This window comes from Drosophila novamexicana, unplaced genomic scaffold, assembly GCF_003285875.2.
Source record: "Drosophila novamexicana strain 15010-1031.04,08,12 unplaced genomic scaffold, DnovRS2.1 tig00000193-arrow-pilon, whole genome shotgun sequence".
NCBI lineage: Eukaryota > Metazoa > Arthropoda > Insecta > Diptera > Drosophilidae > Drosophila > Drosophila novamexicana.
In genome coordinates, this window is record NW_020824787.1 from 7,644,391 (window position 1) to 7,659,905 (window position 15,515).

The 15,515-nt window shown below is 37.2% G+C and overlaps 5 protein-coding genes across 8 annotated transcripts in view; 2 read left to right on the top strand and 3 right to left on the bottom strand.

The window, feature by feature from the left end:
* Positions 1-4,909, bottom strand: part of LOC115758680 (Krueppel homolog 1) — a 36,870-nt gene extending 31,961 nt beyond the window's left edge. The window contains exon 1 of the mRNA XM_030699421.1: positions 4,848-4,909. The gene's annotated coding sequence lies outside the window, so the exon portion shown is untranslated. The remainder of the gene's footprint in view (positions 1-4,847) is intronic.
* Positions 4,910-5,508: 599 nt separating this feature from the next.
* LOC115758683 (Krueppel homolog 2) lies at positions 5,509-11,527 on the bottom strand. Of its 4 annotated transcripts, none has more exons than XM_030699426.1 (5): positions 8,740-8,757; positions 8,208-8,514; positions 7,177-7,426; positions 6,978-7,111; positions 5,509-6,294 (listed from the first exon to the last, which is right to left on the bottom strand). In XM_030699426.1, the coding sequence occupies exons 2-5, from the start codon at positions 8,471-8,473 to the stop codon at positions 6,072-6,074; spliced, it is 873 nt and encodes a 290-aa protein (XP_030555286.1). In that variant the 5' UTR covers positions 8,474-8,514; positions 8,740-8,757; the 3' UTR covers positions 5,509-6,071. The 4 variants fall into 4 exon arrangements, with proteins under 4 accessions (XP_030555286.1, XP_030555287.1, XP_030555284.1 ...); XM_030699427.1 differs by lacking the exon at positions 8,740-8,757 and adding an exon at positions 8,550-8,571 and having other exon boundaries at positions 8,208-8,498; XM_030699424.1 differs by lacking the exon at positions 8,740-8,757 and adding an exon at positions 11,434-11,527 and having other exon boundaries at positions 5,510-6,294.
* Positions 11,528-11,634: 107 nt separating this feature from the next.
* Positions 11,635-12,542, top strand: LOC115758903 (protein-lysine N-methyltransferase CG9154). The gene is made up of 3 exons (XM_030699700.1): positions 11,635-11,857; positions 11,913-12,066; positions 12,123-12,542. The coding sequence occupies exons 1-3, from the start codon at positions 11,714-11,716 to the stop codon at positions 12,491-12,493; spliced, it is 669 nt and encodes a 222-aa protein (XP_030555560.1). The 5' UTR covers positions 11,635-11,713; the 3' UTR covers positions 12,494-12,542.
* Positions 12,440-13,253, bottom strand: LOC115758905 (prefoldin subunit 1). The gene is made up of 3 exons (XM_030699702.1): positions 13,082-13,253; positions 12,830-12,972; positions 12,440-12,764 (listed from the first exon to the last, which is right to left on the bottom strand). The coding sequence occupies exons 1-3, from the start codon at positions 13,109-13,111 to the stop codon at positions 12,557-12,559; spliced, it is 381 nt and encodes a 126-aa protein (XP_030555562.1). The 5' UTR covers positions 13,112-13,253; the 3' UTR covers positions 12,440-12,556.
* Positions 13,254-13,466: 213 nt separating this feature from the next.
* On the top strand, positions 13,467-15,507 carry LOC115758901. The gene is made up of 5 exons (XM_030699698.1): positions 13,467-13,961; positions 14,028-14,038; positions 14,172-14,357; positions 14,423-14,625; positions 14,681-15,507. Exons 1-5 carry the CDS (start codon positions 13,798-13,800, stop codon positions 15,104-15,106), a joined length of 990 nt encoding a protein of 329 aa, XP_030555558.1. The 5' UTR covers positions 13,467-13,797; the 3' UTR covers positions 15,107-15,507.
* Positions 15,508-15,515: the final 8 nt, after the last annotated feature.

Consider the following 15,515-nt stretch of genomic DNA (forward strand, 5'->3'; position numbering starts at 1 on the left):
TGTCTAATAGGTACTTCAATTAATTGTCGGATTGTCTAATACTCATTAGACATGAAAAGTGTTTCGCTGTAGATTAACCCTTAAACTTGTTGTCAAAATTTGAACTCTTAGTCAGAAACTTAACTATATTGTCATATGAACTCCGAGAAACTTCTCTCTTGAAACTTTAAAATGCATTTGAGCCGTAAACTTCTTGTCATTCTGGCTCAGGTTCTTTCAATAAAATACGTTAACAGCCTAACTAGAACTTAATTCCCTTGTCAAATCACACTAATAATAATCTAACTGCTTGTCAAATCAAATGCACTTCTTGTCAGCATCTTACATGATAAATTTATATTTAAGCAGCCTAACTAGAACTTAATTCTAATGTCAAATTACACTCAAAATCAACAGCATATAATTACAAAAGTTTTTGTAACTGCTTGTCAAATCAAATGCACATTTTTGACAGCAGCTAAGATGATGAAGATTTATTATATAGCAGCCTAACTAGAAATTAATTCCATTGTCAAATTTAACTTAAAATAAACAGAACGTTTTCTAACTGCTTGTCAAATCAAATGCACTTTTTACTGCATATTTTCAACTATTTCCAAGCTATTAACTACTCGACTCCTCTGTTAAATACTAGTCTATAAATTACCAGGCATTTCCTCTGGCTACTCCAAACATATTCGATTGCTCGAAAACTCTATCAAAGTACTTTACATGATTTGCCATAAATTAACATTTGGAAACTGAAATCTAACGCAAGAGTCAAGTGCAGCGTCCTCCCCTTATAAAGAGATACCATATAGACACACACACACACATATATGTATATATGTGTATGTAATTACACCCTCAACGAAATTAACGAACGTGCGGAAAAGAAAGCTTCCAAAATGATCAACGCAGGGCCCCAACAATATATTGTTGTCTACGCCCCCCCGATTTATGGCTGAGTTTCGAAAAGTAAATAGAATTAGAAAAACCCGAAAAGAACAAAGAGCAGAGAGCAACGCGCCAACGAGAAATGGCCCCGCACATGTCCACGAACTTATCTAATACTATGGATACCGTTACTTGAGGTCACTGGCCCACACAGGGAACTGCACTTGTGTACAACAAACAGACGATGACAGCGACACGCACAAACACACACATACAAGCACAGGCACGCACTCTCTCGCTCACGCACTCTCTCGCACACGCACTCTCTCGCTCACGCACAAGCAACAACAATGCTCAGCCGGCGGTTATGTCACGCACATTAAATCCAATTGGTGGGAAATTTAAGCTGAGCGTTTTATCACATTTGAGTGCGAGTCGTTTGAGTGTAATTTATGCAGCCCAATTTGTTGGGCATTTTGTTGTCACTTTGCGTACTTTATTTTGGGGGGAGGAAATTTGAAATGCTTTGAGCGCGTTTATGCGGGTAATTTGTTGCTGCCGTTGAGTTTTTTTTTGAGTAATATTATGAGATTGAAAAAAAAAAACAGAAAGTCTTGCTACAATTTTATGCCAGACCTCAGAGAGAGCTTAAAATATTAGGAAAAAATTTAAGAGGACAAATAAGGAATGAATTACTTTTTATATACAAATAAAGTCCCATATTAATTTAATCTAATTAGGAATTTAACAAAAACGTAATTTTCTAAAATTCCCTTGTTGACTCAAAAGTGAGTTCTATAAATAAAATAAATGAATCGCTTTCCAAGTAGACTTCTGTGAATGTTTCTTAAAATAACTGCATAAAATGAATATTTTTTTAAGTATTGCCCATGAAGCTATTCTAACAATTCGACCATAACAACATTTTATTTGCGTTTTAGCGCTCAACAATTACCCTGCTCAAACGGCCAAACTAATCCGAACTTGCGCATAAAAAACACACTCAAACGGGATTAAATAAAAATTTCCCTTTGAACAGCTGTTTGAAATGCGCAAACTCCAAGCGACTACGCAATGCAATTGAAATTGATTTTGTTGTTTTGCGGCGCGACGGAGACCGGAGCCCGTGCCACCACCAAAACATAATGGACACCAGGGAAATTTGGGAAAAACAATAATTCTTCTATGACCCATTTACGGGGCGCAGAGTTCAAAGACCTTTGCGGGCGAGCTTCCAGAATGCGGCGAGTCCGAACCCCAAAAAACATGGGGGCTTATGCCTTTTACTTTCTGTATCTAATATAATATATATATACATATATATATGTATGTGTATATATTGTTTTTACAGCAACTGCAACTGTTTTCTGGTTGTGTGGGTGGCTGGCCGGGCGGGCGCTCATGATGTCACTTATAGGCTTGTTTGCCTGTGGATAGCCCAGGGTGGAAATGCATAATCAGCTCGCGCTGTCTTCCATTTAATGCGTGTCCCAAGCTGTGCATTGGTAAGCTATCATATCATGGTGGTTGCTAGCTGACAGGCGGACGGACTCCCCCCACCCCCCTTATCAAGCTCTCCACCACCCTCCTCCACAGTCAAAAACAAAGTACTTGTCCAATTTGATTTCTGTTACATGGCTTAGCTTGACCCATATTCAAGCGGACTCTGTTCATTTGATGAATTATAATTTTGTGTCTCATTTGATTTGATGGGATGATTTTGATAGTACAACATACAATTTGGACTGTCTCTATAGGGCAGGACAACAAGCTAGTTTAATATTTATTCAGAAAAATATATTTGAATTTCCTAATTAAAATGCAAGACCAACTATTCAGCTAATATCTAATATCTACGTTTATGTTAAGCCAGTATACATATTAATTACTAAAATAGTTTACTTTTTACTATTGAAAGCTTTTCGAACTGTTCGGAAAAAACATAATCCTAAGAGACTATAATTATTAGCCAATTAAAAATGTAAGAAATATATTATTAATTGTTTTTATATTCAAATAAACAAGAGAAAGTAAGAATGAATGCCGAAGTTTTAATACCCTTATGAATATTTCTCAGACGTGTGAAAAGAGCGAAGCTGGTAAATAACTTGGAATACAGAATATTTATATATATATAATAATATATATAATATATAATATAGCAGTGCGATTTGGCTAACATATAAGCAGCATAGTTTAACTAGTTCAAGAACAAGATATCTTGATACACAAAAGAGATTTTTATACAAGAACCTACTTTTTGATCAATCGTTCCTATGGCAGCTATATGATATAGCTATATAGGAGCTATAGCAGCTATATAGGAGCATAGTGAAGCATAACAATGTGAAGTTTGGCTGAGATTTATGGATAAACACCAAATTGTTCTCACAAGTTTCTCTCTTTCTCTGCCGATTGTTCCTATGGTCGCTATATAATATACTAGCCCGATCCAGCCAGGCTCGACATACATATGTTCTGCCTGCAACAGAAAGACTTTATGGATATTTTATAGATTTCGGATATGTCTTTTTCTATGCGTCTCAAAACAAGATACTCCCACGGGCTAATATGGTTCGAGAACTCTAGAATTTGAATAGGCTTTAATAGGCTTAATAGGCAGCTCTTCAAGGGAAGCCACAAATCAAGCTGTTCGAAAAACAGGAAAACGAAGACGTCAAACTCGAATGCAGCAGCAGAAAGCGATCAAAAATTCAACGTAAAATAAGCTTCATTCAAAAATTCTTGGGTATATATATATATTTATATAGATATATTTTTATGTATATGTACGTGCGCTGCTCCGAAAAGCCAAAAGAAAACAAACGCCGCGAATCTGGCCAAATAAAAAGGGAAAGTTCAAGAACCCCATGAAAGCGTCAGCGCGCAGATACATCGACACCCGAGGCGGGAGGGGCGGAGGTGGGGGAGTGGGAGGGGTTGTTGCCGGGCGCGGGCCAAGGGGTAGCACTGCCTGTCTCACTGTTGAATGGCGAGCGCGACCTCCCCTCTACGCAATGGACTAACAAATTTCCCCGCACACTCACCAAAAACAAAAGTGAGTCTTGTGCTTAACAGCCCCCTCATTTCCCTGCACCCACAAATCTCCCCGCTAGAAAAGTTCTGGTTTTCCTTTTCATTTTTCTTTTCTTTTTTTTTTTTTGGCGCAGCACAAGAAAAGCATTGGCTGCGCCGAAGTTCATTGAACTTGTTTGGAAATTCGGAAGCAAAATTCATTTGTTGAAGTTCTCGCAAGTGGAGCCCAATGTCTACCCCACATTAGCAGAGATATGCTGGCCGCTTGGTGGTTGAAATGTTTCCACACACACACACACGCGCGCACACACACACGCACATTTTGTTGTCAAATTGGATAATTTACGTATGCAACGAGTTTTCCCGTTTTCCTGTGAGGCATTAAGGATAAGGCTCTTGGGTTTTTCTTGTACACAAAATATTTACCAGCAAATTTTGACCTGCTTTTGTTCTCATTTTATTAGCTTTTCACACATTTTCCGATTGGGCAGCATGTATTTGCACAGCTAACAACATTGTGCATAGTTTTACTCACAAAGCTGGTTATAGGGTATCTGCTAGTCGGTCAGCATCGACATGAGCACTCTCGAAACAATTTTGAACTGTACTTGAAATCAACTAGACTTCAATTAAACAAGATTTTTTAAGTATCAATCCAATTGAATGTAAACTAAGAATTTCCCTCATTTTTCACGCATGTCGGCGGAATATCGAAATAGGTGAAACGAAATTTTAAACGAATTTCCACATCGTTTTTTTTTTTGTTTTAATTTAAAGCCCTATGAAAAATTAAAAAAAAACCGTTTTCCACCTAATTTTCACCCTTGTCAGTGGAATAACCCCAAACGTTATAAAATTTTGTCAAGAATTCAGCTGAATAAACAGATATACAACAAATGTAAAATAAGATGGAAATTTGTGTGTTAGCTACTTACAGACATTTCCAATTTTCCATTTTACATAATACTTTATTTGAATTCCATAAATTTCCTGACTGTTGAAATAACCAAAATTTGTTTATGATTGATGCTGACAAATGCTTGTGTGCAAAAATATCAAAAATTATCCGTTTTGTTGATTTTGATGAAAAAAACTGTTGCATATTTTGTGGCATATTGTGAATGAATCGATATGGGGCACAAATTTTGGTCATGCCTTATCATCTATTGACTCGGCGTCTAAGAGAATTAAGTTTTTGTGAGTACATTTTAACTTGAAAGTTGTTCGAACTTACTTATTTTGAGTTGAAAAATTGGTTTTTCTTATTTTCTTGTGTCATCCAATATTTAAATTTTGATAGATTTTGTTATTTTAATCCAATTTGTAAGCGCTTGTATATTGTCCGATTTCAGGTCGAAAATTTCATAATTTGTTAAGTTCGCAAAGTAACAAATATTCTAACTAGACTTTAATATAGCTGCCTAAGCACACACACACACACACACAGTCCACTATTCATAGTATATATATTACATTAAAATATATTAAAAGTAATTGTTGTTTACAAACGATAATCGGATTAGCATAAGACGCGAACAATTTAATTAGTTGCCAGTTTTTGTTTTCTTTTCTCATTTGTTTTTTATTTAATTACAACTTTCTGGTCGTTTTCTTTGTAGCTTAATAAAAAATATATATTGGATGTTATATGTATAAATATTTATAATCAGCGTCAATTGTTTCATAATCTTCTCTCTGTTCAATTTTGCATTGAAGCAAGCAACAACAAATTTTAACTAATTGTCTGCATTAACGTTAATAATACGAACGTTGAAATTTCCAACAATTTTCAAATATCAAAAATAGTGTAGATCGATTGTTTTCTTGTCGGAATTGTTGTAAAAGAAAAGTGACCAATAAAAATGTCTACTGTAAACCAATCAATTTTATGTTCCAACGAGTGCGTCACACAATTTTGTTAACAATTCAAAATGTGAGCCTTAACACTGATGTGAGTCTCTGTGTATGTGTGTGGGTGTGTATATGCCTGTGTGTGTGCCTGAGTGTGCGTGTGCGTGTGCGTGTGTGTGTGTGTGTGTGTGTGTGTATGTGTGTGCAGTAGTGTGTTTGTATTTAAAATAGAGTTAGTTAGCTTATGATTTTGCTGGTTGCTTGTCAATTTGATTGTGGTTCTTAGATTTGATGCTGCCGTCCGGGCTCTACTGCGCCGGCGCCGGCTGTGGCTGCGGTGCCAGGCGATTCACGAATCCAATGCCGCCGCGTATGATCTTGCCAACGACTGGCGGCGACCGAGCGGCCAGCGTCTCAAATGTGATGCGCAGCTCGGCGAATGCGGTGCGCGGATAGGGATTGCGACGCGAGCTATAGCGCATGACCAGGTAGTGGTAGTAGATAATGGGCGTCATCAAACCAGCATGGGCCCTGTTCAAAAGGAATATCCAAAGATTAGCAATAATATATAAATATGTATATATGTATGTTGGCTGGCCGGCACACCATTTTCCGAAAGCTTTTCTTTTCTTTAACCAACCTATCATATATAAAGACCCTTGAATGAGTTTAAAAAGGTTCGTTCCATTTTTTACGTCTGAACTGTATTTATCCAAAATTCCTTTCCAAATGAGTTTGCCTTACTTGAAGGTTTTGTGAATCGCATAGAAGGGCTTTGTTAAACAAAAATAAGTTTAAAAAGATAGCGAACGTGAGTGCAAGTAGAACTTGGACAATAATTAGAGAGAACCAGTTACCATATTACTTAAAGGTTTTGCGAATCGCATAGAACGGCTTTTGGGCTATTAGGAGATAGCGTAAGGAAAATAAGACCAGAAAAAGAGTTGGAAAGCGTCATATTATATTAGCTTTACTTGAAGATTTTGTGAATCGCATCGAAGGGCGTTAAACAAAAATCGGCTGGTAAGCAACATTTTCATAAAATGTCCAAAAACCTCGTTTTACTTCACATATGGTAAGTACAGCTTTTAGCTCTTACGGCTTAGCATGTGTGATATATGATATACATATATACATATATATATTGATCGCACCGTTTCAAATCCTGGTTTGCAGCCATATTCATATATACATAAATAGTTTATAGTACTCACATAAAGGTCAACACAATGGCGTAAGGCATAATGAAAATCTCGCAGAAGGCGATGGCCTTCAGTATATTGGCCGCCTTATACTCCACAATTGAGATGACAAAACGTGCGGTCCACCAAGAATTTTGACCAATAAGCTAAAAAGGGAGAACAAGTTATATTATCAGGCTGATCCAAGTGGCTCACTTAACATTTTACTTACATCCAACAACTTGAGCGAATAGCTGGACGCATGCAGCACCGAGTAGAGTGCAACGGGTATGAGCACCAGCAATGTGGGACGAATGCTAAAGAAGATCAGCGAGTACATCATATAATGACACGAGTCTTCGGCAAACAAACGTGACAGAAATTCGCGGCTGAACGAGAATGCAGGCACACGCTGATGCAAACGCAGCGCCGAGATGGCCGCATTCGCAAGCAACACTTTGTTGAAAGCGCTCTGCTGTGAGCTAAAAAGACATTAAATGGAGTTGAGGATTAGTCAGTTAGTTGTTGTAGTTGTTTAAGTTTGAAACATATAAAGAGTTAAGGAATCTTGACCAAGCCTACAAATAGATGTCGGCCTGCCTGTCTTTATGAACGCGATCATATGAAAGGTTATTAGAATTAGCATACACAGATTATCCCTATTTAATTATTTTATAATGCCCTTCTATTCGATTCGCAAAACCTTTGAGTAAGGCAATTATTTAAACTGGTTTTTACTTAGTCTTGTCCTAGTCTTACTTTCCCTCTGGTTCCTTTCCCTATTAACCGTATTTATGTTTAACAACGCCTTTCTATGCGATTCACAAGAGCTTCAAGGCTTTTATATTGAATTGACACTATATTACCCTTGATACCATCTTACTTTCGCCTACTTTCGCTCTCTTTCTCTCTCTGTGATCTTCCTCTCTCACTATAACTTGTTTCTAACCGCTAGCTTTGAACTCTTTCCAACTAGTATGCAAATGTTGACTGTATTAGCTGGATTTCCCTCGTTTACTCTCACATACACACTCACCCTCGCTCTTAGACTTTCCGTTCTAAATATTTCTTCAGCTTAATGTCGCCTCTCTATGCGATTTTCATGATATCAATTGAGGCAAAGTAATGTGTTTACATAAGAATTTGTGAACGTAGTTGAGTAAATACAAATGTAAAAGACCTTCCGACACAGGCTACACATGTTTCACCCATTTCTCAGTTTTGTAGGTGATCAAAAATTATACAGACTTTTTAAGTACTTACGTGAATATGGGCAATACATAGCTGACGGTAAAGAAGATAACTAGCAGACGTAACGCCCAAAGCGCCGAATCGATGCGGTTTGTTTGGAAATGCTGGAGCAGCCTTGCCGTAGCATTTTGTGTTGTCTGCTGCTGCTGCTGCTGTTCCTGCTGCTGTTGTTGTTGTTGTTGTTGCTGCTGCGGCTGGGATGTGGTGGATGAGCTTGGCTGTGCATCGCCCTGGGCGCTGTCAAAGCTCGGCTGTTGCTGTTCAGTTGTTGCACTCATGCTTGTAGTGTTCCTCTAGAGCTCTCTGCTGATATTCCGGTCTGCAAGTTGGTTATCAAAAAAGTCAAATAAATACCATTAGAAACCTTATCACACTGTGACAATGCAAACAGAGAGCTGCCTCTTATCAACACTTTGCTAATCGTTGGCCTGATAAACTTTAAATACTTGGTCTACAACTGATATTTGGTGCAGGTAATATTAATAACTAAAGAAATTTTTAATAGAGAAATATAACTAATTAAGAGAATAACGTTAAAACGTACGCTTGAAGTATTTCGCCTGGTTACAGATTCTACCCCTTTTTTTAATATTCCGCTCTCAGCTATTAAATACAATTAATATTGCCCTTTGTATAGGCCAGAACGTGCATTGTCATGATAAAATTGGTTAATATAAAGTTGCTAAAACGAGGGCAGTTCAACAGGTAACTGAGAGTTGTCCAAAAGGCAAACTGGGCCGACGAGTATGATTATTGCTTTTCACATTTCACAAAATATACTCTGATATAGATATGACTTTAAACTAAGAAACTGCTTCTTTGTGAGAATAGACTATAAATTGTTGAGAATAAGATTCAATTCCTGACTCTGATATGCATTATCAAGTTTAGGTACATTTCTTTATGTTTACCCTTGCCTAGGGCTTTACAATTTTGACAAGCAATATGTAAGACATGGCTAAACATTCTGACATCACAGACAAATATGTGTATAAAAAAGCTTTTTTTTTTTTATTCAGATATATCTTTTTTTAAATACTATTTACTTCGATTTCAAGTACCATATAACACCTACAATCAGTCAGCAAATTCGGATTAGAAATCTTATATCTGTTATACGTGTATAACAATCTTCGGTAGACCCAAAAGATAACTGTTCTCGCTGCACTCGTCAGCTTTGGTAGGTTTTTTTTTTTTTTTTAAGAAACGCGATTTTAATTGTAATTTACATAGACATAAGTATTGTGTGTCGTAAAAACAAAACAAAAACCAGTTGAATGGAAAGTTGCACACACACTGACACACATAAGCACATATACACACACACACACACACACACACACAAGCGCACACACAGAGCTACGCTTAATGTCGAAGGCGTGTACAGCGTTGCCAAAGAGGCGTTAATGTTCGGGTCTGGCAACTATGTATAAAGTAGCGGCAGATATTTTGACTGCAATTATGGCCAAGTTTTGTAAGAGTCACAACAACAACAAAAAAGCACACAAAAATAAAATGTCAATTGAAAAAGCAAACGTAACTTGACTAGTTTAATAACCACACATAAATATAAACCAATTCAAATTTAAAGAAGCCTTAAAAAACGACTTCAACTTTCTGAAGAAATTGTTTAAGAGTTTAATTGTATTTATTATGGCTTTTAAAAGCCGTACAGAAAGTTTTTATTGAAATCAAAAATGAGCTTAACGAGGCACAACAATTAAATGAGTTTCTAACTAAATTCACAATAATGTTTAAGATTACTTCAATTGTGCAGCCGTAAGTTACGGGTTTCCAGCTTAGCTTCAGCGATTAACAAAACAGACTGATGAGAGCCAAACCACTGACAAAGTAACCACAATGTGCATGTCGTTACGACATACACGTCAAAATAACAACAAACACACACACACTCACACACATACAGGCTATTGCCCAAACAGGTGGCAGGCACACAACGTACAGAGAGGGGGCGTCAGAGCTGAGCGAGAGAGAGAGAGAATGAGAGTGCAAAGAAAAGTGCGACGGCGTAACGTGGGCAGAAAACGAGCTTGAAAACTGGCGGAAAAATTTTGCAATTATTGACTATTTTTAAGAGCAATTGGATTTAATATACAAAACATATGAAAGAAGTAATATATTTATTAACAACAGCAAATTTTTTTTATCGTTCGCTTGCTATTTTTTAACCATGCATTTGAACATAATTAAAGAGAACTACGAAATGTAATTACAATTTCAAAAGTCTGGCAACATTAGCTAAACTCATTTTAGCTGTTTTTTTTTCATCAACTTTAGCAGCTTTTTTGTCAGTCAAATAGTGAGGCAACACTGATGATAATGCACAGGTGAATCGAAACGTTATTGACAGCTGCTGGTGGTCATTAGGGGCAATCATACCGTATGCATATTGTTGGGCCGAGAACCAATATTGATTTTGGTAAATGATGTCCTTTCGATACCAAACTAGGTCGAGTTCAGCGCTAGATAATTAATTGTTCATTTGTTATGCGCATTTTAGAATAAGGTCGACTAATAACTGAAATTTAATAACCAAAGTATTTGGGCAACATTGGTGGTTAAATCAAGCTGAACATGATGAAATCTATGTAATAATGCGTAAACAAATGACGTCACGTCTGGGCCCACGAGGAACACGTCAGTGTCAGCCGCCGTACACACACAGATTTGGCGAACAAGGTGCGCGCTCTTATTGTGCGACATTTGATTGCGCTGATTGGCATTGTTGAACTCTTTAGACCCCACGTATGAAATGAACATGACTGAGCAAAATCAAAGCTTATACCAAAGTGCACTTTAATTACATTTATAGCTTCGCTGGCCACTGAAAAAACGCACAAAATCGGCACTTAAATTGGCTACTTCCGACTTTTTTATTTTATTTTATTTTATTTTTTTTTGGGCAACACGTAGCAACTGCCGGCAAAGCAAATGTGCAGCAGCATTAATGGCAGCGACCTGCATATGCCTAGCCTGCTTGTACACATAAATAAATATTCACTTATGTACACCAGCGTGTGGATATCATGGGTAAATTGGGTTATTAACCATTGCAGCCGCCTTTTTTTTTTCTTCTTTTGATTTGGAGCCCCTTTCTCACTAACACTAATGCACAGGAGCTGCCGCGAACGCTGCAGTTGTGAAACAACTTGCGAATGTTTTAAAGCTAACACTTTTTAATGTACGTAAACGTAGTTTGAAATTGAAGCAAACTTACCCGCTTAAATGCAACTAACGCACAGCGTTGTTTAACTGTATGAAATTAAATTAAATAAAATAAATGTGTCGACACGAACTTGCGATTGAATGACTATCGATAAATACTAATGCTATACAGTGAAGTGTATCGATTACTAACCAGTGTATACCATGTTTTCAACTACCAAATGGTAGTGCTATGCCAGTGTGTACATACCTTTCAATTTGCATTGCAATACAGCAACAGGCCAACCGCGTTACTTTATATTAATGGATTCAGGATTAATAAAATCATAGCCATGGACAACGATGACATAACATTACCAGCGGACACCTTAGCTATATTGAATGAATTCTTAGCGGAACGCTCAAAGCGTGAACATGACGAAGAGCAGCGTATGTTAAACAAAACGGGCAAAGATGCACATTTCGAAGAGGATTGGGTAAACGATTAATCCGGAAATCGGTATTTTATTGCTAATTAGTGAATTGTTTCAGCAACTTAGTCAATTTTGGTACAGCGATCGTACGAAACGTGCAATAGGCACTGCAGTAGCCAAACTTGTAAAGGAACATAACAGCTCAGACTTTCGCATTGCTTTATTATCATGTCCATCGCTGTATGCAACTATCAAGGATGTGCATGACCAGGGTATGCAATGGCAGAGTGTAGAGAATTTCCTGACTGTCTAACCATTCCACTTTCAGTCAACATATTTGAGTACGATCAGCGATTCGCTGCCTATGGCACTGACTTTGTGCACTATGATTTCAATGCCGTGGACAGCTGCTCGGACTACCTACTTGGGCACCATAAATGCTATGATCTGATAATTGCCGATCCACCATTTCTCTCCGAGGAGTGCATGAGCAAGATGTCAAAGATAATAATTAATTTACAGCGCAGCAGCGCATCCAAGCTGGTATTTTGTTCTGGCGAAGTGGTTGAACCGTGGTTAGTCGCCAGTTTGCCGCTGCACAAATGCAATTTTCGGCCGGAGCATGAACGTAATTTGGGCAATGAGTTTGTTTGTTTTGCCAACTTTAATTTCGACCATTATATTGAAAATAATAAATAACACATGGTTGTCCGTATCAACGGAGACTGTTAAATGCCTTGAATGGAAATTGTGTATGCATTTTTATTTTGCCGGTGCATCCGCTTCCTTGCGCTGCTGCACTAGCTCACGCAGTCCATCCTCTTGATCCTTAAGCGACTTTTGCAGAAATTCCTTCTTCTTTTCGAGCAACTCAATGGCCTTATCACATTTGTCCTGCTTGCTCTTCAGCTCGCTACGCATGTTGTCCAAATCAGTCAACAGAAACATGCGGCCAACGGACATGTAGACCCTGAATAAATGCATCTTTATGAGTTTGCATTCACAGCTTTTACTGCCTATAACGGACAGACTTACCTTGTGTCATCTGTCAAATTGCTGGTGCTCTTCTCGGTTAGCGTATATTTCTGTTTACCCGTCTTGACCATGTCGCATTTCATGTCAATCATGTTTATCTTTTTCGTGGTTTCCAATTTATTAACTTGCATTTCAGCGAAGGCCTATTTGGGGGTTGGGTTAAAAACAGATGAGTGTTTTCCTTCTTTGGGGGCACCACGCGCTGCCTACCGGCAGTCGCTTGGTTGAGTTTGACCTGTATATTTACGTTACCTTCTTTAATTCCATATCCATTTGTGCCATTTTGTATTTGAGCTTTGGGCTGTTGCTTATAAATATATTCAAGTATTTGTTTTACGCACTAATTCTATGAAAATTTAAACACCTGCGTATACTTGAGGGTTTTGTAGATAGATAATTAGATGGTGGAGGTCGGCCGATAAAACGATTAATATTGGCGATACATAAATAGATGGTGGAGGTCGGCCGATAAAACGATGTATATTTCTGATAAATAAGTAGATAGTGGAGGTCGGCCGATAGAATTTTATATTGCAACGATATTTTTTACTGCAAAGCTGAATATTAATATATGTATATTCAAATGCATAAAATAACAATTTTATTTATTTATTAATACTGTCCGCACTTACATACCAACATATAAGCTACAAATAAATGTTGATAGACAAATATGAGAGCTTTTAAATATATTCCGGTCGATTCGTTCATAGTTACAGCTGTTTTTCGTATGGTGTTTGACTCGAGTTGTCATGTCCAGGCTAAACTAAACTGTTTGTGTATTGCAGAACCGTGTGTACTGTTTAATTAAAGTATAAAAGTTATGGCTTTGGTGTCTTTGCTGGCTCTTCATACCTGGGCAAAAGGAGCACATACGGATTTCACATCCTGATGTTGTTAATAATAGCAAAAATAACGTAAATATTGAACGCTCTAGAACATAGACCGAAAACTTCAATTGGCAACAAATGGAGAACAACAAAGTTCCATACGATAAAAAGCAACCGCTTGCTAGCGATATTGATATTGGGCTTGTCAAAATAGAGCAGGATGAGATGTCAGAGTTTAATATTATTGAAAAAATGGAATTGCACTGGGAGCAGACACAACAAAAGCAGCATCAACCCAAACCGTAAGCTGATTTTAACTGAACTCCTCAATGGGAACAAGAACTATATCAATATGTTATATTTTACAGATTTCATAGAGGCAAGTTAAATCAATGCACAACACTCTGCAAGAGGAAATTGTAAAAATTGGAAAACATCATTTCAAGATATTGCTTGTTTTGAAAGCATTGCAGGCAATAAATATGTAATTGTACTTAACTCTGATATTGCAGGACAGAGGATGGTAAATTGGCGAGAAGCAGAAGTGAATTATCTAATTGATTTGGTTAAGAGCAATGCCTATGTTTGGAACAGTTCTGTGCCCGATTTCAAGAAGAAGCATAAGAAAGCCCTGTTTTGGGAGCAGGCTGCCGACAAAATAAATAAATCCCTACGACCACGGACTCCATTCACACGAAGTACTTGGAATATATATAAGACTTGTATTTAAATAAGTTAATTTGTATTTTTCTGTTTATTACAGATGATTGTTTTAAGAAATGGAACAATTTACGTACGTATTTCCAAGCAGAAGTCAAGGCCGTCAAGATCAAAAATAACGGTGGCACTTCGGATGCTGATGACAATATTGGGGGCGGCTGGAAATATAGCTCAAAAATGAGCTTTTTGATTGGTACCCGTATGCCGCAGATATCTGTAAATACATTCAACAATAGCGAACAATCGGTAATTAAACAAATATTGATTACAATTTCTTAATTCAAATTACCCTGGCTTTCAGGTGTTTGATACGACAACCAGCTTTTCCGACTCAAATGGAGAATCAGAAATGGAATCATGCGATCGCAGCGCTTTGGTGGAAGCTTCAATCCATGAACCTCAGGATAACGATTGCAGTCAATCGAATGCAAATTTAGATGATTTGCATCAATCTTTACCGGACTCCCCTCAGGCGAAACGCAAAAAAAATAATGAGCTTACGGACACGTCGGAAAATACTTTGCTCCACTCGATGGTGAACAATGTGAATCAATTTACGGGCACCATGGCAAGCCAAATGAATAAAAGAGAGGAATCGCAGTCCTTTTACTATAGTAGCTATGTTGGTCAATGCTTGGATAAGCTTGACCCGGATCTCAACTTAGAGGCAAGGGAAAAAATAAGCGAAATCTTATTTAAATACGAGAAAGCACAATTGAAGCGATAATAGACTGAAATTCAGGTTATTTAAATATAATTGTGTTAGGGTACTTGTAAATAATTAAAAAGCATTTAATGTAAGTTAGTAATATGCTTGTAGTCAGTAACTAAGTTGAAAGTTAGGAACAAATGTGTTCAAATAGGCAACAAACTAATGATTTGTTCTTTGTGTCTAGACTATTGTAGAGATTATACAAATAATATATGTTATGAATAAAAGTTAGTAATATGCATGTAGTCATTAAATGTAAGCATATAACGAATATGTTAATTTATTTTGCGTGGGTTAACCATGAGCTAAAGTCACATTTTAGTTTCATAGAGACTATAGAAATAATAAGAATAAGTTATGAATACGTAGATGTTGAATGTAAAGTACAATAATTATAAAAGTAGCTAATTTCACCATAATTTGT

What these genes read in the sequence shown, in the direction of transcription:
- LOC115758903 (XM_030699700.1), top strand. Translation starts at nt 11,714, where the DNA reads ATGGACAACGATGACATAACATTACCAGCGGACACCTTAGCTATATTG. An exon ending in CACATTTCGAAGAGGATTGG is followed by an intron (nt 11,858 to 11,912) that starts GTAAACGATTAA and finishes GAATTGTTTCAG; the next exon opens with CAACTTAGTCAATTTTGGTA. An exon ending in CAAGGATGTGCATGACCAGG is followed by an intron (nt 12,067 to 12,122) that starts GTATGCAATGGC and finishes TTCCACTTTCAG; the next exon opens with TCAACATATTTGAGTACGAT.
- LOC115758901 (XM_030699698.1), top strand. Translation starts at nt 13,798, where the DNA reads ATGGAGAACAACAAAGTTCCATACGATAAAAAGCAACCGCTTGCTAGC. An exon ending in ACGGACTCCATTCACACGAA is followed by an intron (nt 14,358 to 14,422) that starts GTACTTGGAATA and finishes TGTTTATTACAG; the next exon opens with ATGATTGTTTTAAGAAATGG. An exon ending in TCAACAATAGCGAACAATCG is followed by an intron (nt 14,626 to 14,680) that starts GTAATTAAACAA and finishes CCTGGCTTTCAG; the next exon opens with GTGTTTGATACGACAACCAG.
- LOC115758683 (XM_030699426.1), bottom strand. Translation starts at nt 8,473, where the DNA reads ATGAGTGCAACAACTGAACAGCAACAGCCGAGCTTTGACAGCGCCCAG. An exon ending in TATGTATTGCCCATATTCAC is followed by an intron (nt 7,427 to 8,207) that starts GTAAGTACTTAA and finishes ATGTCTTTTTAG; the next exon opens with CTCACAGCAGAGCGCTTTCA. An exon ending in GCCATTGTGTTGACCTTTAT is followed by an intron (nt 6,295 to 6,977) that starts GTGAGTACTATA and finishes CCTTTTGAACAG; the next exon opens with GGCCCATGCTGGTTTGATGA.
- LOC115758905 (XM_030699702.1), bottom strand. Translation starts at nt 13,111, where the DNA reads ATGGCACAAATGGATATGGAATTAAAGAAG. An exon ending in TGGATATGGAATTAAAGAAG is followed by an intron (nt 12,973 to 13,081) that starts GTAACGTAAATA and finishes ACCCCCAAATAG; the next exon opens with GCCTTCGCTGAAATGCAAGT. An exon ending in AATTTGACAGATGACACAAG is followed by an intron (nt 12,765 to 12,829) that starts GTAAGTCTGTCC and finishes GCATTTATTCAG; the next exon opens with GGTCTACATGTCCGTTGGCC.